Consider the following 23,267-nt stretch of genomic DNA (forward strand, 5'->3'; position numbering starts at 1 on the left):
ATAGCCACAACACTAACCCTGTCCATAGCCAGAACACTAACCCTGTCCATAGCCACAACACTAACCCTGACCATAGCCACAACACTAACCCTGTCCATAGCCACAACACTAACCCTGACCATAGCCAGAACACTAACCCTGTCCATAGCCACAACACTAACCCTGACCATAGCCACAACACTAACCCTGTCCATAGCCAGAACACTAACCCTGTCCATAGCCACAACACTAACCCTGTCCATAGCCACAACACTAACCCTGACCATAGCCAGAACACTAACCCTGTCCATAGCCACAACACTAACCCTGACCATAGCCACAACACTAACCCTGTCCATAGCCAGAACACTAACCCTGACCATAGCCACAACACTAACCCTGTCCATAGCCACAACACTAACCCTGACCATAGCCAGAACACTAACCCTGTCCATAGCCACAACACTAACCCTGACCATAGCCACAACACTAACCCTGTCCATAGCCAGAACACTAACCCTGTCCATAGCCACAACACTAACCCTGTCCATAGCCACAACACTAACCCTGACCATAGCCAGAACACTAACCCTGTCCATAGCCACAACACTAACCCTGACCATAGCCACAACACTAACCCTGTCCATAGCCAGAACACTAACCCTGACCATAGCCACAACACTAACCCTGTCCATAGCCACAACACTAACCCTGACCATAGCCAGAACACTAACCCTGTCCATAGCCACAACACTAACCCTGACCATAGCCACAACACTAACCCTGTCCATAGCCAGAACACTAACCCTGTCCATAGCCACAACACTAACCCTGTCCATAGCCACAACACTAACCCTGTCCATAGCCACAACACTAACCCTGACCATAGCCCCAACACTAACCCTGTCTACAGCCACAACACAAACCCTGTCCATAATCATAACCATAGCCCGTTCTCTAACCTTAGCCCTATCCCTATTCCTAACCCTGTCCATAACCATGACCCTTTAAACCAACTCTAACCCTGACAGGACCCTCACCCAAACCTCACAATTACACGAACCATCGCACTAAACACAAACATCGTGACCACCAATGTGACCCAACTCCGCAATCTACCTTCACCGTCACACGAGCCCCTAACCCCCCTCCTCTAAAACCTGATCGCATTCTTGACCCTGACCCACAGGCCCCGTGGGTCGGGTCTCGGTCCCGGAGCGCCGCGTGGTGACCCCTGACCGCAGGCCGCCGGCGGGAGGATCCTCCTCCTCCTCCTCGTCCTCGTCGCTCTACCAGCTGCAGCACTCACACAACGGTGCGCCACTCCAGGGGAGGGTGGGGCAAGATTCGGCCGCTCTTCCCCCCTCCCTCCCTCCCCCTCACCCCTCCCTCCCTCCCCACACCCCCCTCCGTCCCCTCCCCCTCCCTCCCCTCTCCCTCCCCCTCCCCCCTCCCTCCCCTCCCCCCTCCCTCCTCCTTCCCCCCTCCCTCCTCCCCCCTCCTCCCCCTCCCTACCCCCTCCCTCCCTCCTCCCCCCCTCCCTCCCCCCTCCCCCACCTCCCTACCCCCTCCCCCTCCCCCACCTCCCTACCCCCTCCCTCCCCCCTCCCGCCTCCTTCCCCCCTCCCTCCTCCCTCCCCCCGCCTCCCTCGCTCCCCCCTCCCTCCTCCCCCATGTGTCTTCGCGTCCCTGGGTGTCTCCCCGTGCCTCGCTGTGTCTGTCTCCCCGCGTATCGCCACGAGTCTCTCCTGTCATTAGCTCCGCCCCCTCCCCATGAACTGGCTCTCGTGCAGCTCGCACGGAGTCTGCCTCTGCACGGCTTGCTACTAAAACTGTGTGTGTGTGTCTGTGCGTGTGTGCATGTCTGTATGTATGTATATATGAGTGTGCATGTCTGTGTGTGTATGTGTGTGTCTGTATGTACTTGTCTATGTGTGTATGTGGTGTCTGTATGTACGTGTCTGTGTGTGTCTGTGTGTATGTGTATGTGTCTGTATGTACGTGTCTATGTGTGTATGTGGTGTCTGTATGTACGTGTCTGTGTGTGTCTGTGTGTATGTGTCTGTATGTACGTGTCTATGTGTGTATGTGGTGTCTGTATGTACGTGTCTGTGTGTGTATGTCTGTGTGTGTGTATGTGTGTGTATGTATGTGTGTATGTGTGTGCACGTGCTTGCTCGTCCGTGCATAACGCTTGGTCGCAGACCGCAACACGGGCTGGGCGGAAGGCGGATCACGTGACAACGTCATCGTGCCCTGGGCGCCGGCTGCAGGTGAGCGCCCGGCCCCCCCCCCATCCCACTCACCCCCCACTCACCCCCCCTCTCCCACTCACCCCCCCTCCCACTCACCTCCCACTCACCCCCCACTCACCCCCCCTCTCCCACTCACCCCCGCTCCCACTCACCCCCCCTCCCACTCACCCCCCCCATCCCACTCACCCCCCTCCCCCACTCACCCCCCCTCCCACTCACCCCCCTCCCCCACTCACCCCCCTCTCCCACTCACCCCCCCTCCCACTCACCCCCCCCTCCCACTCACCCCCCCATCCCAATCACCCCCCTCCCCCACTCACCCCCTCTCCCACTCACCCCCCTCTCCCACTCACCCCCCCCCCTCCCACTCACCCCCCCCTCCCACTCACCCCCCTCTCCCACTCACCCCCCCCTCCCACTCACCCCCCTCCCCCACTCACCCCCCTCTCCCACTCACCCCCCCTCCCACTCACCCCCCCATCCCACTCACCCCCCCTCCCACTCACTCCCTCTCCCACTCACCCCCCTCTCCCACTCACCCCCCCCCCTCCCACTCACCCCCCCTCCCACTCACCCCCCTCTCCCACTCACCCCCCCTCCCACTCACCCCCCTCTCCCACTCACCCCCCCTCCCACTCACCCCCCCATCCCACTCACCCCCCTCCCCCACTCACCCCCTCTCCCACTCACCCCCCCTCCCACTCACCCCCCCTCCCACTCACCCCCCCATCCCACTCACCCCCCTCCCCCACTCACCCCCCTCTCCCTCTCACCCCCCATCCCACTCACCCCCCTCTCTCACTCATCCCCCATCCCACTCACCCCCCTCTCCCACTCACCCCCCATCCCACTCACCCCCCTCTCTCACTCACCCCCTCTCCCACTCACCCCCCATCCCACTCACCCACCTCCCCCACTCACCCCCCCCTCCCACTCACCCCCCCCTCCCACTCACCCCCCTCCTCCTCCCCGCAAGTAAACGACACCACCCCCACTCGAGCTGCACCCCTGTCGACTTGCAACTGCAGCCATCTCCAACTGCATCCTCCCTCACCCTGCACACTCACGCCCCCTGCACCCCCAACTCGACCTACACCCCGATTTCATCCAATTGCGGCATATCCTCACTTCCGCCACTGGCCCCTGCAGCGCCTGTGACGGTGTATCGCATGTTGTGTGTGTCGCATGCTGTGTGTGTGTGTGTGTCGCATGTTGTGTGTGTGTCGCATGCTGTGTGTGTGAGTCGCATATTGTGTGTGTGTGTGTCGCATGTTGTGTGTGTCGCATGTTGTGTGTGTGTATGTGTCGCATGTTGTGTGTGTGTGTCGCATGCTGCGTGTGTCACATGCTGTTTGTGTGTGTCACGTGCGTGCGCGTATCGCATGTTGTGTGTGCGCATGTCACGTGTGTGTGCGTGCCGCATGCTGTGCCTTGTGTGTCCCCGTGCAACAGGGCGCGACGCCTCCTCCAACCTCCTCTACGGATACAGCGCCAGTGAGTAGGAAGGTGACGAGGCAGGAGGGAGCGGGACAGACGTAGCACACGGCGAGAGTGACCGAGGCGGTACACGACGAGACGGACAACACAAATGAGATGCACAGTACAAACGACAACACGGCGGCAATGAGAAACAACCCGAGCGAGACGAACGGTGGTCGATGCCAAATTTGATTGTCTTCTCCGTGTTGTCCCCGACCTGTGCCGACTCACTTCGTCCGTCTGCCATCGTTCCACCTGTGCCGTTTCGTTTGCGTCGACTCGCTCGCCCCGCCAGCCTAAGGCGAAACGACCCTCACGTTTAAACTCGAGGGCCGAAGAATCGCGACGTGATCGATGTTTGGTGCAGTTGTTGGGACTGCGATCGGACGATGCAAAGTTGCGCTCAACCGATCGGCAGGCAGCGAGCCGAGATGAACGACCCCTGCTGTCCTGTGCGACGTAAGCGAGTGACGTGGGGTTCCTGCTGCAGCGTTTGGTGGCATTTGGGACGAAGGCAGAGGTCGCAACCGAGTACCCGATACCTGTACCCTACCCGATACCCGGCTACCCGTACCCGGCCGGGTACGGGTACGGGTACCCGTTTGCGACCCTGGTGCGGCCGGGTACGGGTACGGGTAGGCCGTGAGTCACCAGTGAGTAACCGTTTGTCACTCATTTCGGGTAGGGTACGGGTAGAGTACGGGTACCCATACCCGGCCGGGTACGGGTACGGATACCCGTTTGCGACCCTGGTGCGGCCGGGTACGGGTACGGGTAAGGAATCAAAACCCGTTTGCGACCTCTGGGCGAAGGAGCCACGGGCACACGAACCCTATCGCACGGTGGCACTCGTTTTCACCGACCCGGTGGGGGATGGGTATGCAGGGCCGAGATCGCCCGTACATCGGGAGTTGACCTTACGACCCCTTCATCTGACTGCGAGCCGAGCGCTTCTGTTGCGCCGTGGAGGGCACGCGGGGCGCTGCGCCTGCTCTGCGAATGACACGTGGCTTAGTTCACACGTGACGCTTTGACGCCGTCACACACGAGTACGCAATGGGCAGATTTTGTCACCGTGCCGCCTTCAAACATGGTGTAACCTCATCTCCCTTTCTTGCTTATTGCGCCTTTTCTCTCTATTTTCGTTATCTCCTCTCTTCAATTATGACCTTAAATTCTCTCCTCTACCTATCTCTGTTCATGAGCTCTTCTTTGCTTTGGTCCTTCACTCTCTCGTTATCTCCCTCCCTATATCATCTACTCCCGATTTCACCTACTCTCTCATCGCTTTTTCCTCTTCGGTTATCTCTCTTCACCATACATTCTCTCTCCTACCCCATCTTCTACCTTCTCTCGTTATCTCTCTACTCCCCGTCTCATCCGCATCTCCTCCTGTCTCTCTTCCCTCTCTTCTGCCTTCTCTCGTTATCTCTCTACTCCCCGTTTCGTCCACATCTCCTCCTGTCTCTCTTCCCTCTCTTCTGCCTTCTCTCCCCTCCCCTATCTTTCTACCCCACATTGTCTCTCCACTCCCCTCTCTCCTCCGCCGCCCCCTCCCCCACCACTCTCGCCGCTCTCTGCGCAGGTGAAGGTGACCGATTGACCCAGTCCACGGGGCCCAGCACAGGTGAGAGCTCGATAAAGGGGGAGAGAAACAAACCTCGAGGAAAGCACGTGCTGGCTCTGCTCTTGTCGCTACACTCCCCCCAGGGTGTTTGTGTGGGGGCTGTCTCTAACGTGAGCTCGAGTCTGTTGAGAATCAAACACACGCAAGCCGTCACGTTCTCGCGCGTGCCCTCGCAGCGTCCCAGTGACTTCACTGCTCTTTGGCCGGTTGTTCTTAATATTATTATTATTATCATCATTATCATCATCATCTTTACACTGGTTTACCCAGCAAAGCGTCTTTAAGGCCCTGTTCGTGGAGGGTTCCTGCTATGTTTTCGGGTGACAATGGCGTGGTGTTTGCCGATCGAGTAACATGCGAATTATTGTCTTAAAATGTGGACCTTAACGTTGGCAAACGACGGCCTACTCTTCTTCGAACGACGCCACGGGATCTGTCACGTCCCCCTCGCGAAGCAGGCGGCGCAGAGTATTTTACGGCTAACGAATCGGTGATGTTAACCAGGGCGGCCGCTCAAGGCTCGATCCCGCGAACCCTCTGAAAGAGGCGCGGCAAAACGCGCTCCCTGCCGGCTGGGACGGCAATGTGGGGGACGGCTCACCGTGACCTTCGCGATTAAAAAATATATATATTTCAGAGACGCTGGCAAACCCTGCGTAGGCTTTGCAGCTCCGAGACAACAGCCGTTTTGGCCTTTGGCTCGCGTATTCAGCTTAAGCTGCGCAAACACCGGCTGCGTGCAGGTGCGGGCGGGAGGGCGAGCCAGCAGCAGCAGCAGAGTCCAGCAGCGTCCAGTGAGTGGAGAACGCACACGCGTGCATGCACACACACGCGTGCATGCACACACACATGCACGTGTACACACACACACGCACGTGTACACACACACACGCACGTGTACACACACACACGCACGTGTACAGCCACACATATACACAGGTACACTCACCTGGCATACAGCGAACTCCCACGCACACACACACCGAACCCACGCTCACCGGATCGACGCAAACAAACACCCAGAGAACACACACAGAACCCACACAATAACCGCTGTTCATCACCGAGTGGAGGTAACGTCATCATAGCGCTTGTGCCAGGCTTGGTGCACTTTGAGGCCACGTGAAGTATCACAGGCTCTCTGGTGGCGGGCGGTCACGGGACAGACCCAGGTTTTTTGGGGTTAAAACCGACTAAGATGACTGGCACACACAGAATCCACAAGCGCGCACACGGAGAGGGGAGGGAGGCCATCGCGCTCGCACGGAGTGCGAGGCTCCGACCGTGCACGCATGTCTGCTTCACCGTGGTGCTGCGACACGCCTGTGCGTGCTGGATATACCGTGTCATTGTGAGCACGTTTGAATAAAATAATTACATTTGTTTTGTCGCTGAGAAAGGGGAAGGGCCGAAGCCCAGTGCCACGTAAACGTGGGATTAATTCCCTCATCTCGGCGATCAAAAATGGAGAATTCCTCAAATTAATTACTTTATTCAAATTATCTGCACCATGGGCTGCTTGACGAAGCAGCAACGTCATCTACATGTGCAGTATATACATACGTGTGCACATGAATGTATGCGCATGTCTGGGTCAACTCTGTGTACAGCCGCGCGTTGACAAAGGGCTGCACATTTTAGGCAATTTTACTGTTGACGTGACGTGTTTTTGGGGAGTGACAGATGTACTGATGCTACAATCCCATGTCACCTGCAATCGGAAATCCTCCAGAATGACTCAGCCTCGAATGAGTACATTTTCCGGTGGAGCGATCAGGAAAAGCAGCACTGCGGAGACAAAGGTGGCCGTGGTTGAGTGGCGTGGGCCACATCACTCGTGTTGCCACCTTTTTGCCGGCCATACGTCTCAGTCGGCCGCGGTCAACTGTGTAACAAAGGCCCAACGCAATAGCACCACCAGGATTTCCTGTACGAATCAATCCCTGCCTGCACCTCTGATTAGAACAGGTTGGCCACGTAAATATGCACAGACATACTTGACTACCTATTCTGGGTCATTTCATTTCATTTATTTGGTATAGCCCTGTGAGCCATTCGGGACAGGTGGCAACCCTGCACATCACTCTCATACAGTAAATCATGCTCCATTCCGGCCTTACTCGATAGGTGCTCGCTAGCTGCCAGGGGTACAGCTTACGAGAATGAGAGATGGAGTGTGTGTGTTGTGTGTGTTGTGTATGTCATGTGTGTTGAAAGTGACGGACACAAGGAACCAGGCTCAACCCTAACTCCTGCTCGCCTTTCCATTCTAGATTGGCAGGATGCATGCGTTGAAGAATTTTACAAATATTTAGAAACCTGTGGCTCCGCGTTTCCCGAGCGTTTTCTCTCCGGTATGTGCGACGCGTACCGCCAAATTTACTAACCAAACATCGCCGCCTTTACAATGCGCATGAGGCTCAGCGTCCTGACGTGCGGTCGCGTTCAGACGCGATCGCAATTCAAAATTTCAATTATTGTCATCCACTATCGCCCGAACGTATTAAACGATTTTGAACATCTGAATATAAAATCTGACGATGAGCGGTATACATTTGAACAGAGGAGATGTTTTTTTTCAATTCAATTGATTTTCCGAAATATGTTCGATTCCAATCAGCAACGGCAACTATTTTATCAGAATTTGAAATTGTAAATCCAGTGATTCTCCCTCCGGATGAACACGGTAGTCCCATGATGCACCATTGCGTGCTGTTCCCAAACACGGTGCTTTTTTTTACTAATAACCTTGAACATTTCACACTCTTAAATTTTCAAGCAACAGTACTAATAATGTCCAAAACGACGCTCAGGGTAATGGTACATTGCTCAGTGAACGCCGGGTCCGTAAATCGCGCAGCTCCATTCCGTCGTGAGGGACCGATCCGTTCACCGCTGTGTATGCATTCTCAGGCGTCGTTTAAACACTCCGAAAACGCTCCCCCTTAATTACTCGTCAGTGCCTCCCCGTCAACTCACCGGCAAACACGCTGTGACTGTCATTGACAAAACCCTCGTGACTGGAATTGGCCACACACCCTAATAATGCAAGAAACCTCTTCGTAAGTACTGAGACTCGGTGAGACTACATTGCTGGATACAAAGAGGGCATTATTACTGGGTATCTGGTTGGCAATTTTTCCTTTCCCATTATAAAGTTAAAGCAGTAGTCGGTGCGTGTTACTGGGTAGTTAACGTGGTACGCTTAAGCGAGACGCGCGTATGAATGGAAACGCACGGCGGATGGGGTTATCCTTTGTACCGCAGCGCATGTTTCGCCGGGCTGCACGTGGCCTCAATTAACCAGAAACCGGCCCCTCGAGCTGCTCATGGACAGGTGTGACTCCAGATTGGGGGATATAATGCTGTCCGTTACGTGTGACGAAAACGACCCATGCCACTCAAGTGCTGTTATGGCGAGCGTTCAGTTGGCTGGATGATTGCATCCTAACATTCGACAACACTGCACACGTTTTATCTTGGCGTGAAATCGGACACTGTGTCTGAGTCTATGATACTGCATTGACGCGTGGACGGACAGCATCGTCTCTCCCCAAGCTGGGCCGCATCTTCTGTGGACTTTGAAACTAAGCCCTGGGCTCTGCGCTCGTGGTCGTGGCTTTTCTCACGCGGTGGTCATACGGGCACCTGACAAATCGGAGAGCTTTTGTCCACCCTAGGGATACTGTTAGATGGGGTCCATTCTAGTTCGTTAACCGCCTTAAAAACGTAATTTTTTTTTTTAATTACAATCCTGTCGGAAAATGCTTCGGCATCATCGTCATGAACTTGTGCAGTGTGTGTGACCATGGTGCTAAAGCATTTTTGTGCAGTGTTTCTGTGCCCTCCGTAAATAACAGTTGCAGCTGCTCATACAGCGACAGCTGTTGCCGTGGCCCACACTAAACAACTAAAATCGAGATTCGAGCAGAGGCGGTGGCCGGGGGCTTGCGCCGATTTTTTTGTTTATCGATTCCGAGAGGTGCGGGTGAGCTGTCCGTGGTGCTGGCCATGAACACTCACGGTGACGCGTGACGACGAGGCCGTGTGCGTTCACGCGGGGCCAGTGCCGGTTAGCGTGCACGCGAACTTTACAATGTCCAGAGAGACGCCTCTTCTTAACGAAAGGCCCTCCATCGATCGGGTCGTTGAGGCCGATTTAAAATTTGTTGCTGTGATTTGTGGAAAGGACAGCGGGAGGTGCCGAGAGAAGCCCTCTGCCCCGCCCCTCCCCGCCTCGTAGAGATTAACACGAGTTAATATTCGCCCCAAGCTCGAGTGGTCCTGATTTTAAAGTGTTGCGTGCCGGTTGTTTGAAGTCATCGCCTCGCCGTGTGGAATGCTGCGCGAGCCATCCCGACAAGCCCCGTTTCACATGAGGTTGTCTAAATCGGCTTCATTCAACAGTTGTGATAAATTCCATCAAAAACACACACTACCAACTCTCACTCGAGGTGGGTTATACATTTGCAACGTTTTGAGAAATAGATCGCTCTAATCTGGCTTCACGCGAACGGTTCGTTAAGGAGAAGTGGCACGCGTGACCTAATACGCTTAATAATAATTTCAGAGTTCAGCCCAATTGAGCCCTGTTTTTTGTGGGGTTTTTTTGTTGTTGTAAGATTTGTACTCGGCGTGCATTGTAATCCATCGATTACAATCGGTTCTCGTGCTTGTGATTCGTGTATCGAATCGTGCGAGCGAGAATTGATTATTTCCAATTCGTGCACTTTGTACGTAATGTTGGCGCATGGCCCCTGCCGCTACCAGAGGCCGCTACGTTCACCAGACAATGACAAAAATATACTGCTGTCGATTCGTGCGTCGAATTGTGACCCCGAATCGTGGCAATTCGTCAAATCACGAGAGGGGCGAAATATTGTTACGGGGCCACGTTTATTCCACAATAAACACGACCCGAGACAGGGAAGGAAAACTGCTGACAGTTCATTTGGGCCGAACTCTCCAAAGCGCCAACTGAAGTTACATTTTTCGCCCGAGTGACATTTCTCCTTAATTGAGTTTCCCACCTGCAAAACGTTTCAACATCAAAGAATCTGTCGAATATGTCCACGCCGAACCGATTTACCTTCCTTCATGTGAAAGAGCTTCTGCTGCTGCTGCTGCTGCCGGGTCGCTGTGTCTCCACGCTTGCCCGCATCAACCCGTGCCGCTTGCTTTTTCCAGGATACGACGTAGCCACCGGCAGGCTGTATGCGCGTCCGGGTAAGTGGTTCGGCGACCCCCTCCGCACCCCGCCCCCTTCCCTCCCCACTTCATGTCCGACGTGTGACACCCCCCCCTTCTCGCAGGCTGCCTCCCCTCCCCACCTCCCCCTCCCTGGCTGAGCTGCGCCGCGTGTCCTGCAACGCAATTTGCGTGGCAAACGGTTGAGCAGTGGCGATGGATGCGCGTTCCGCACGGCTCCGCGGGCACGTGTTAGTCGTGTTAGTCGTGTTAGTCGTGTTAGTCGTGTTAGTCGGTAAATCGGTCCCCTGTTCCGAGCGCGCCTGCTGGCGAGCGGGAGCACGGGGCAATACAACTCAGCCCCAGTGAGGGGAAGAGACCTCTTGAACCCACCAGTTTCACCATAGAGTAACTGGATGAAAACAAGGTTAAGGTGATATCATCATTAGATCTCCTATTATTAAGGTTACGGTGATTCTAGGGTGCACAAAGCCGTAGCGATCATGTCACTCTTGCGGTGACATCGATAGCTACGGTAGTCAAATTACGGTGCCCGAAAGTTATTCCAGCGTCCTTTTTTCCCCACTGTGAATGAAACTTTCCACCCTTATTTGGGGCAGGCCAGGACCCAAAGTCTAGGCGTGACGCAGATACAGGATAAGAGCTGCTTGTTTTCTGGGTTGTGCCTCTACATTTAAATGCGGCAGCGTTTGTGTGCGCAAGTTGCGCCTGAGCATCGGATGCATTTGTCACGGAACGCAACCAGAGAACACGCGCCAAATGGAAGCAGACAGTGGGGAGTAATCATCTCTGCGATTTGACTTTGGGAGAGTGCTAGAAATTGCACATTGGCATGGCGGTGCCGACTTCCCTCCCAGCAATTGATGGAGTTCACGCAAATTATTTGGTGATGCTTGCTACTGCTGTGTTGGCAGTGGTGCACAATAGCAAAAAAATAAAACTCAAACACGTTCGTTAATAACAGAGTGGTCTTAAAAGAAAAAAACCTATATTTCATAGGCGACGTTTTGGGCGATGGTCCTTCATACCACATACATGCTGTGAAGAATGCCCGTTATATATTTCCCTTATGAGGCTACAGAGTTATTGACGAATGCGTTGAGCTCGTACAAATGGTTTCTCTTTTCCCCCACCATGAAGGGGTGAAGATGACGGTAACGATCGGCTCGATTGACTTTGACCAAAATTTATCCCCGATATTTATCTACAGTTACGCGCATGCATTAACATCCCCAACTTATAGCCACGCAATCACAGTCTCTTAAGAGACTCTTAAGAGACTCTTAAGAGACTGTTATCCCTCCTAATTGCCCTGCATGCACGAATCATTGTGTTCAATCTCTCGAGCTGAGAGTCATCGGCATGCCAGTCGGCCACTACCACTTGACGCTGTCAGTCTCACCACTCTCACCCAGCGGCCACGTTACTAACAACCGATCAAAGCAAACCCCCTAATCGCCACTTAACACCGCACCCCTTAACCTACAACCCCTAACCCCGTCCACGACCCTGATCCTAACCCTGCAGGTACTTATACACCCAGTGGAGAGACGAACGGCAAGAAAGCAGACGCAGGTAACGTCATACTCGTCATCATTATTCTCATAATAGTCGTTATCGTCAATGTTGGCATCATCTTCAGCAACATGATGGGCAACATAAACCATCGCGCGAACTCCGGTCGTCATCGCAGCGGCTCTTGGCGAGCCACCGAACAAAGGCGGTTACCACATCGCGCGCTTTCGGATGCGTTTCTGCGACCGTCTGGAACGCTCGCCATTCCGATATGAGGACGCCATTGGAGCTATGGCACTTTAAATCGCGATTTAAAACGAATCTCTTTAGAACTTCTTTTTGTGATTTGCTGCCCTTCCCCGCACCTCTGATTATCACGGTTGGCTACGTCTAGTGCGAAAGAAGTTTCACGTGCATCCATCACCTTCACGAGTTGTGGCTGTTCGGGAGCCCTAGTGGAGTGTAGTTCTGCATGCAGCAGCAATAATAATCAGCATAATGATAATTAGATTCATCCAGAAAATGCTAACTGAACCTTCAGACTTTTTGAGGAGGGCCCTGCTTTGGGATGTTTGGTCATTTTATTTCAAATGTGTGAGTTGCATGTGGGAGGCAACTCGAGTACTCGAAGAAAACTCACCACAAATATGAGGGGATAACATTGAAAGGGTCGTGAACCTACTTGCTGTACTCTCTCCTGCTACCTCCTTAGCCACCTTGTGACCCAGCGGGCGTGTAACGCCACCGCGCTCACCACCCATCGCATGCAGGCAGCAGCGTGGTCAACAGCGTGCAACACAAACATTGTTGTGATAGACTTAAAGCTTTCGTGACTGCAGGAATTCATACTATTTGGGTCTTTCGGTAAAGTCACGAGCTAAGTTTTACCCAAGACCCAAAGAGTATTGTTGTTATTATTACATTACGCTTGTTTACCCAGGAAAGCCTCACCGAGTCTCATGACTCCCTTCTACGAGGTTTCAGTTCAGTTAATTTATTAGCTATAGTCCTGTGAGCCATTCGGCCCTTAAATCGGGTGCAACCACAACGAACAAAAACATGAACAAGAAACATCTTAATGTGACAACGCGCAACAGAAAAATCCAGGAAAAAACAGCAAAGTCTTCCAGAAGAAGCACCGTATATCATTGCTGTGTGCAGAAATCCCTCCCGTTAAAGGTCCTGCCAAGTTTGCGCAGTAGGGGGTAGATTATTGCTGTGCAGATTTCAACCGAGCCAAGTTTTCAAACCTGGCAAATTTGGACCATGACGCCGGCACACAGAATGACTTTCTCCTGCGAAACCCATCACAGCATTTTTAATGTTTACCGTGAAGCAGACGGCGTGTAGTATTGTTACGGTTAATACACGCACAGCATTAATCAGGGTGGCCGTTCGATTTGAACCGTCAGTGGTATTTTCAAGACGGGATGAAACCCCCCCTGTGGCCTGGTGACGTTTCGAGTGTTCAGTTTATTTGGTTTGTGACACGGATGATGATCCCGTTTAGTGAGCTGCCCGGCTATTGTACACGGGACATCCCTGGTGTTGCGTGAGCACAGCAGCAACAACCGAGGACAAACAACGTGTAAACATTGCAGAAAACGAGTACGGGGAATCCCTAATGAATACTAACAGGCAAAGGAGGCGCAGTATTTGACGGTGGGGGTGAGGAGGAGGAAGGGGTGTAAAGAAAGGCTTAATATAAATGGCAATTCATCGGAAGTGAGATGAAGCGCAGCGTCGTTGAGAATCACTCTCATCGCAACCCCCAATGATACCGATAGCAAAGGACGCTGGAAGAATGTGTGCATCGAACCTACCCACCCCCTTCCCCCGATGTTCTTGGTAAAAGAGTCCGTTTTGTCTACGACAAAATATTTCGGCAATAGACGCCTCGCCGACGGGAGCGGATTGTGAATTGGCAGCGAAGAGCTGTTCACATTTTTGCGGCCAAAAACGGACACGGGGACGACGTAAAGTTGCGTGATTTGAAATGAGAACTCGGGCTCAGTGGGCACGAGAAGGTCGATTTTACACGCCGATTCTCACAACCAACATTAGGATTCATGATGAGTTTCTTTTGGGTTAGATCATTTCGGTACATTGTCACATTTTTATTGTATACAATTTAACATTTACATTATTCCTAACCCAAAATCAACCATTTATTCAGCACAAAACACGTGTTTTGGAAATCTAAAGCGTGACAAGGACGTCCCGGCATACTTTGCGTGTCTAGATGATGGCACCAATATATATGTGTGTGCCACACACAGCCTGTGATACAAACAACAATTTTTTTAAATATCAATTGTGTGTCTGGTCTGCATGGTACAGTATTTTATTTCTCGTCGATTTTGCACGAGCCACAGAAAGTAATAGCTCCGACACGAGGGTGTTCATAGTCTTCTGCTTGTCGCCTGCAGATTACAGGCAGGGCATGCGTGCCGGACAACCACAAGCCAAGGAGCAGGGTGGGTATGGGTAGACTGTCCACTTCACTTAAACATTGCCACACTGCAGGGGCATCCAATGGATCATTAGAACAATAATCCCCTTTATTCGTGCTGATGGTCGTATCACGTGATCGTAAGTTATGGCTGATGGCTTAGAACGGCCTGGATCTAGCAGTGGATTTAATTCAATTTGCTAATGATGATTATTAAAGGCGCTCTATAAATATGAAATGAGATGGGGAAAGACATTCTATTGCTACGGATTACACTTGTCCACATCTCCATGTTTAAATCCGAGTACAATCACGACAACCGCGAGGTCGGCTGCCTGCCTGATGACGCTCGTTGCAATTACTGGCGAAACGTCGTACTCAGATTGTAAATGTTGTGGATTTGCTTTCCAACACACCGGTGTGCTGAACTAGTAACGAAGTGGCTTGTTCTGTTTACGTGACAACCCTTACTAATTGGCTGCGTCGGGTGATGGCGGGTTTAACGACACATTTATATATTTACGCGATCTAAAACCAAACAAACCCCTGCATTATGGAGATTGGTCGCGAAAGCCCGACGGCTTCGTGTTAAATAGAGCTAGCAGCAGGAGTGGTAGCACGACCATCGGCGCCCGTCGCTAAACCTCGTGTCCTCGTGCCCCCAGGGCCGAGCCGCGGAGAGGCCGAGTCGAGACACGAGGCCAGGGGACCCGTGGTGGCCGGGAGCCCCGGTGAGTGTCGGACACAACAACAACCGCCATTCGCCACTAAGTGGCGAAGACGTCACCACGACGCTTGTGCCAGGCCATGTGCACCTTGAGGCCATGTGAAGTGTCGAATGCCCGCTGGCAGGAGGTCACGGGGCAGACCCAGCAGGTGCCACGGGTCGACTGACTGAGATGACCGAGATGACTGGCTGATGCACCACCACCTGTGCCCCCTACTGTGCCAACTTGCTGTGCTTTAGCCACCCGGCGCTCCGCTCATTGTTGTGAGCGTTGCTCCTCCGCCCTCCGTTGTTGTTGGAGGGCTACTGCCTCCAACTGCCCAGTAGCATCCTTCACGAGCCTCCTCCACAAAGGCCGATCTTGACACCGCTGGTACCATTCATCGGTAAGTCCACTCAGCTCCACGTCCTCCTGTACCACATCACTCCATCTCTTCTCTAGCCCGTGCCGCGCCCGTTTAGCCCCCTCGATCCGGCCGAACAAAAGCTGTTTAGGCATGCGGTGGCTGGGCATGCGGGCTACATAACCCAGCCAACGCAGCCTTGCCTGTCGGAGGAGCTCACCATCACACACACACCATCACACACACAATCACACACACACACACCATCACACACACTTTTTTTCTTCTTCTGGGATCCCTCGTAGTCGAGTATTATTCCCCTCCAGGTGTCACTTGTCCGTGTTGGGAGGTGGGCCTGGCTGGCCATGGGTCTGGAGATGGCTGAATAGGCCAATCCGTGACCTGCAGATCTTGACACAGTGGGTGCACGGATAGTCCATTCTGGAGCTCCCACTCGTTGTTGTCTCTGGTGTATGTTGCTTTGTGGCGTGCTCTTTTATCTGGCTATCAACTCTCTTCGTTCGGCCTCAAAGTGCTCCATTGTTGATTTTGGATATGGACAGCCATATCTTAGAAGGATTCTCCATCGTGCTTCACGATTACTAGAAGAAAGCTTTAGTTAAATCGAAGAAGGCTATGTAGAATGGTATTCTCTGCTGCTGGCACATCTCTTGGAGTTGAGGGGGTGAGAATATCATGTCTGAGGTTGCCCTGTTAGGTCGAAAGCCACTATGCAATTCAGGAAGGAGTTTTTCAGCAATTCGTAGAAGTCTGTTTAGTAGGATTTTTGCCAGTATTTTGCCAGCGGTGGCAGGAAGAGAGATTCCTCTGTAGTTGTCACAGTCTGACTTGTCACCTTTTTTGAAGATGGTGACAATGATGGCATCTTTCAGTTCGTTGGGAACGTCTTCAACATTCCAGATCCTGGCCATGAGGGAGTGCAGGTGTTGTCCATGTTTGTAAATTCCAGGAGGAATCTGGTCTAGCTCACTGGCTTTGTTCTCTTTCATCTGCTTGACAGCTGTAGCCACTTCAAGCATCGTTGGTTCTCCAGCTAAGTCCTCAGTGGTAGAGTGTTGTGGAATCTCACTGAATATAGAAGCGTCTACAACAGCGTTGCAGTTGAAAAGACTGCTGAGGTGTTCCTGCCAGTTGGAGATTATTGCATTTTGTCTTTCAAGATTTCTGTCCCCATCTTTAGATTGGAGTGGTGCGAGGCCCTGTTTTGATGGTCCATATTAGACTTTGGTTGCTTTAAAAATCAATGTGGATTATTGAATCTGCAAGATGTTGTATTTCTATTGTTTTGTTTCTGAACCAGTTGTTCTTCAGTTCTCGTATTTTAGTTTGTACTTCCGATTTGGCCTCCTCATATGATTGTTTTTTCTGTCTAGACTGTTTGTGTTGTTGCCAGGCGATGCTTTCCGCTTCTTGTCAATGAGGCCTGTGATTTCCTGGTCGTTGTCATCAAACTAGTCACAGTTTTTCCTTCTTGTGTAGCCAACGGTGTTTTCACAGCTGGTTATAGCTGCCATCTTCAATTGTGTCCAGTACTCATGAACATTTTCTGAAGTCTGGTTGGTGCTGAGTCTTTGAGCTAGTTCTTCTTTGAGTCAGGCCTGTACTGCTGGGTCTTTTAGTCTGGTTACATTGAGTCTTTTCCTCTGTAGCTGTGGTCGGTTGATGTGTTTGTCGTTTAGTTTGAGAGTAATCATTGATCGAATCAGTATGTGGTCAGTCCAGCAATCGTCTGCATTGATCATGGCACGAGTCATGTGGACATCTGTGCTGTCAAGCTTCCTGACAATCACGTATCCAGTAAATGCCATCAAGGGTGGCACCATGAGGTCTTAAGGCTATTCTCCTGCATGAATAGGATGTTGGTGATTGTCAGGTCATGCTCAGAGCAGGTTGTATGAAGGTGACCATTGGCGATGGACTTTCCAACTCCCTCTTCACCAATTACGCCGTTTGCACATTTGATGGTCTCTCCCAACTCTAGCATTGAAGTCGCCAAGGAGAATCAGCTTGTCAGTGTTTGGTGTACTCTGAAGGATTTGGTTGACTTGGCTGTAGTAGGTCTCCTTGGGGTCTTCTTCAGAGTCCAGTGTTGGTGCATAGGTGCTGATGATGGTTGTATATTGGTCTTTTGCGAGTTTCAGGCGTAGGGTCATAAGACGCTCATTGATACAAATTGGGAGCTCAATTAAGCTGTTGATGAGCACGTTGTCTACTGCAAACCCTACGCCATGCAGGCGTCGCTCATGCGCTGGTTTACCCTTCCAAAAGAAGGTGTAGCCTCCACTTCTCTCGGTCAGTTGGCCTTCATCTGCCAGAGGGGTTTCGCTCATGGCGGCAAAATGGATATGAAATCGTCTAAGCTTGTGCGTCACAATCGCTGTTCAGCGCTCTGGACGTTGCGAGTTTGGGTTGTCTGTGAGGGTCCTGATATGCAGGATCCAATGTTTAGGTGAAATTTATTTTTGTTTCGACCGAAATTATTGCTGCTACCTCTGGTCGCGGTAAGCCAGATATTTAGGGCACCTTTTCTAGCCCACTCCCCATTAGGGGTGAGCAGAGTGGATCCTTGTGGGCTGCTCAGTCACAGCTATAGCTGCCGGGATGCACTCCCGCCTAATCCGAGTGCATGACGACCTTCTAATAGCTGTCGCCTTGGTACTGGGTTGTGACTAGGAGCTTCTAGCTGCATAGGCCTGCCCCGCTCATCACTTTCCAATTGCCCAAGGGCTTTTGGTATGTAGTGTGGTGGTGCGATGACACAGTTCCCCTGGAGGGTGCCAGTGCGTGAATTAATTTACGTGCAGTGTCTGTTGCACACCGGCTACCGCACGGGGCTTAACCAGCTACCAAGCCTGGGTCCAATGGCGAGGCAGAAATCCAAGACGATCGGAAAGCTTGTCCTGAAGCACCAGACATCCAGTGGCTTCTCCGCCATGTGCCGTTGGCCATCTGGACCGTAGCTCATCCGCCCCACGGAGGTGGGCCGTTGGCCACTTGGTATCCACCCGGGATTTTGTCAGGGTTTACTCCCTTAGCCTAAGTGGCTAACCAGAGCCACGTTAGCCAGCGCGTTTCCAGGTGAGTCCAGACAGGCCTTCTTGGTTACCGAAGCGGCCCAGGTGGTCGAACCACCCACCATACTTCGCCCTGTCTGGCAATCCTGTACTTTACCTGTTACCACCTCCCACGACGTGGACGAGGGGTTGGTTTTTGGGAGGCATCACACACACATCACACACACACACACACCATCACACACACACAAACCATCACACACACACACATCACACACACACACACCATCACACACACACAAACCATCACACACACACATCACACACACACACACCATCACACACACACAAACCAACATACACAAAAAACAAAGATCTCCCGTATAGCCTTAACAGACTGTTGGGGCAAGTGCGGGTAGCGAGCACCTATGAAGGCCAGCATGGCACACAAGGGGGTGGTTGGCCAGCACCACCTTTGTCTCCCGAGTGGTGATGTTTTACACACCGCACCAGGTACTCATTTGAGACTGAGTCTACCTAGGGGAGGCCCAGGACGGGTTCAGATAATCGTCACTGGTTTGGCCGTGAGCGGAAAATCGAACTCGGGTCGCCGGGTTTGTAGCTCAGCCCGCTAACCGATCTCCCATACATTCCCCCCCCTAATCCCTGTCTCCCCAAATCCCTTTCTCTCTTCACGTTTCCCCTTAATCCTCTGTCCCCCTTTCCCCCCTTACCCAGGACGTGCTCAGACGGACACGGGCGTTTGGCCTCCGCCAAGGATTCCGCCTGCGGTGTCTGGCATACCCGGTGAGCCCTGCCCTTCCTAGTCCAACTGTGTTTCCGCCCTGCCCTGTGATCTCTTGCCCCGCCCAGCCATGTCCAGCCCTCCCCCCACCGCATTGTCCCTGTCATACGCGTGTCCCCAGCCGACCTCGAATACTTTCTCTATCTCCAGCCACGTACGTTGCTGGGTACGTCAAAACGATAATGACTGCACGCCTCCTGCTGTCAACGAGATTCAGGACGCGTCCCACACACAGAGGTCACCGCGGATCAACGCAGCGGAGCGCAGCCATCCTAGCAGGCTGGCCGGATGGATGTGCGAGTGCATAACGACCCATCCCTGGCCGTGTGCGAGTGCCGTGCAGGACAGAGCCGAACCGCCGTCCCTGCCGGCGGACACCGGGTGGCCCCGGCTCCCGACACGGACCACGCCGTGAGCGGAGGCAACCCGGGTACGTGGCGCTCCGCTCCGTTCCTTAATTTCCTACGGTCCACACCACGCACGCGTCGACGCGACACCACCGTGGCGCGACCTTGTTCAGATGGGGCGGCATTATGCAAACTCGGGCTGGGCACGACACAGTTAAAGGTTAAACAGCACTTTCAAAGCAGACGTTGAACACTCAACGGAATGAGGAACGATACAATCTGCTTTTGACTGTCGGGCATTCTGGACGAGCTCTCACCCACCGCGTATCCAACTGAATAAAGGTTGTGACACCTGTTGCTTGGACATGAATTGTTGCAATTTGTCCAGCCTTCTCCATCCCAAATGTTGACGGTGTAATGGGTTTTCATGGAACTTGTAAACTCTGAAGGAAAACTCCCGCTCTTCAATATTTTCCTGCATTTTCTCAGCTGAATATTCAGATTTATAAGAGGGGGTGGGGGGGGGGGGGGCTGAGTCTTCAGCAGGGGGTAGCAACAGTGCCACCTCCACTCCTCTTTTCCATTACCGCTCGGGAATCTGCTGGACTCAGGCCCACCCAGAACTCTGCATCGGGGTTTCTGTCCCCATGGAGATCAAGTTTTGTGGAACCGTTTGCTGCGTGCGTGCGTATTTTGTGTGCGTACACATGTGGATTGCAGAGTGCAAGGTAGACGTGGTGTTCCTCCTCGACGGTAGCTGGAGCATCGGCAAACGCCGCTTTGCCATCCAGAAGAACTTCCTGGTGAAAGTGACGGAGGCGCTGGGCGTGGGCCCAGAGGGAGCCGCGATCGGCATCATGCAGTATGGGTACGGCACGCGCCACACCACCACCGCCACCACCGCCACCACCACCACCACCGCCACCTCCACCACTGGTGCCGCCATGGGGAATATCGACGCTGCTCCCCATTATGATTCTCCCATCCAGCGAGTTGTGTCGTCAATGTGACATCACCAGTCGATTCGATTATCAATATTTGTTTTCTCGTTTCTATAAATTAGTTCGCTCCGCGGACCAAAGTGTCACATAATCGTGTCGGTGGCATATCATCACCAGTTATGATCTATTCGCTGGTGGATGAAAGCCTCCGCAAGCTGCCATCAGGTCACACGACCACGTGATGCAACAGCCCTTTTAAGCTCCTGCACACGAGCTGATCTCTTCGTCCCATCTCTGTGGTGGACATCCTTCCTGGGCGTGTTTCCTCCAATGGATATAATTTTAATCAATCTTAATTAGCAATTTGTTACACACTTGATTTATTGTAATGAGCGTAACATTCGATTTAATCGATGCATCAATATACGGCGAGTTTGTGGCCAATTGCTCAAGTTGCTTCTCCCGAGCTTGCACTTCACAACCACCACCCCTGTACCTTCTTTCGTCACCTCCACGTCGCAGCCCTCCTCATGTCCAGGGGTTTAGTCAGGTGCCCCGTGGCCGCACGTACTCCAGAGTGTGCCCTATCACTCCGCGCTCTCCGTTACCTCTCACGAACACTCCCTGTGCGCTCTCTCCCAACCCGAAGGGACGAATCTAAGACGGAGTTCTCGCTCAAGAGCTACAACTCGGCCAAGGAGACGTCGGCCGCCATCCTCAACATCCCGCAGCGTGGTGGCCTCTCCAACGTGGGTGAGCGAGTGCGAGGGTGAACTAAGCTCCAGAGGAGGGGCAGTCGTCGGGCTACGTTATCTTTTGTCTTTCGTTTTCCCTGAATCTTAACCGGATGGCGTTATGCCTAGAGGCACGGGGGTATTTGTTCGGAACTGTCTCCGTGCAGTGCGACCCTTCATGTTGGAGAACATCCCGTGGAAATGGATGTCACAGATTTACTTGTGAGATTCCTTCAAGTGACCACTGGTTCACACTAGGGGGCAGTACTCTTCCCACTCGCTCTGCCACTGCACACAATGTTCATCACTTCGCAGTTAAATTGAGGATTCATGACAAATAATTCCTAATGGTTCCCAGCTCCCGTCTAAGTTCGATGCCCAAGATCGTCATATTTCCCCTCTGCCTTTGATCGACTGCCTCTACGTCTCAGTAATATAAATACGGTAACTGTTATTGTACAGCATCCTATTGTGTGGTCACATTGTCATGCTATAGAAATCCCAAGTGTCTGTGATCCAGCACTTCAGAGGTAATGGTTGGTGGATCATACAGATGTTTGAAACTCCCAAACTCACTGGGTTGCTAGGTGGCCTGAATATGGCAGTACGGCAAATGGGTTGATGAGCACACCTGTGCAGAACGTTGCACGTTATACCTTTGATTGCAAGGGCGAACATGCTGCATGTAAAAGAATATAATTGGCCAAACTTCAGATCATGGCATGTTGCAGAAAAAGAGATTTGAGATTCGTTGTTGCTTTCTCAGGAAAAGAAAATATAAATGTTTATTATCAAGTCACTTTATGGTGATACATTTTTTAACATGAGCAAAACCTTAAACTCATATTTGACAGCATGGGATACACAGCATCAGTACACATATACCAGATAGACAGAGCGACAAAGAGACGGAGGCATTGGTAGGTGGATAGACAGAGAGAGGTAGACAAATGGAGAGACAGGAAGCTAACCTAGCAGATGGGTAAATAGAACCAATTGTGTTTTTGTTTGGGTCTCGTCTCTTCCTTTAAATAAAACAACATTATCGAGCACTGTATGCCCACGTACGCCCTTGACGTAGCCCATCTGCCGGGTTCACCCCCCCACAGGCCGCGGGCTTCGCGAGGTCTTTGACACGGTCTTCTTGGATGAAAACGGCAACCGCGGGCGCGCGCCCAACGTGGTGGTGGTGCTGCTGGACGGGTGGCCCACGGACAAGCTGGGAGACGCGGCGCGCCTCTCGCGCGAGTCCGGCATCAACATCTTCATGGTGACCGTGGAGGAGGCGAGCAGCGAGGAGAAGCGCCTCCTGCCCGAGCCCGACTACGTCAACCAGGTGCGGTCCTCGGCCTGCGCTTGCCTCACTCGACCTTTGCCCTAGAGCAGTGGCTTCTCACCTTCCTGGGGCAGTCGTCGACTGTCAATCCTCAAACGTTTCTAATACGGAGCACAACGCGTTGAAAAAGTATAGGTTACATAAAAAAAAATTAGATCATCAATAATTCCGTGGACATATCCCAGGCCCTTGTAAAGCGAGTCCAAGTGCATGGGCGTCCTTCCTGATTCTCAACCATATTACGGTTTTTATCCTTATTGGCTGTTTACGTTTAACATCTGTGATGTGGTGGATTTTAAATAAATTAGGCTTTCCTTTGAGCTCTATCCCTAGTTGTAAGTGGGTGGTGATCTGGTGGCGTGAAGGGGGTTCAGTTTTTCACTCTGGTGCACGTAATATTCTAAATACATATAGATATATATAGTGAATAACGCAATGAATAATTGGTAAAATTAATGGATGAAAACTACATTGTTGCTGGAT

General features: G+C 52.4%; 1 protein-coding gene across 1 annotated transcript in view; it reads left to right on the forward strand.

The window, feature by feature from the left end:
- LOC144933478 (vitrin-like) overlaps positions 1–23,267 on the forward strand; it is a 43,397-nt gene that overhangs the window by 15,433 nt on the left and 4,697 nt on the right. The window contains 14 exon segments of the mRNA XM_078858282.1: positions 1,169–1,294; positions 2,184–2,252; positions 3,687–3,728; positions 5,299–5,340; positions 6,084–6,134; positions 7,614–7,694; positions 12,076–12,123; positions 14,493–14,540; positions 15,181–15,246; positions 19,360–19,428; positions 19,770–19,856; positions 20,494–20,641; positions 21,364–21,467; positions 22,558–22,784. Of these exon segments, the coding sequence (XP_078714408.1) occupies positions 1,169–1,294; positions 2,184–2,252; positions 3,687–3,728; positions 5,299–5,340; positions 6,084–6,134; positions 7,614–7,694; positions 12,076–12,123; positions 14,493–14,540; positions 15,181–15,246; positions 19,360–19,428; positions 19,770–19,856; positions 20,494–20,641; positions 21,364–21,467; positions 22,558–22,784 (1,208 nt within the window).

Source organism: Lampetra fluviatilis, chromosome 7, assembly GCF_964198595.1.
Source record: "Lampetra fluviatilis chromosome 7, kcLamFluv1.1, whole genome shotgun sequence".
NCBI lineage: Eukaryota > Metazoa > Chordata > Hyperoartia > Petromyzontiformes > Petromyzontidae > Lampetra > Lampetra fluviatilis.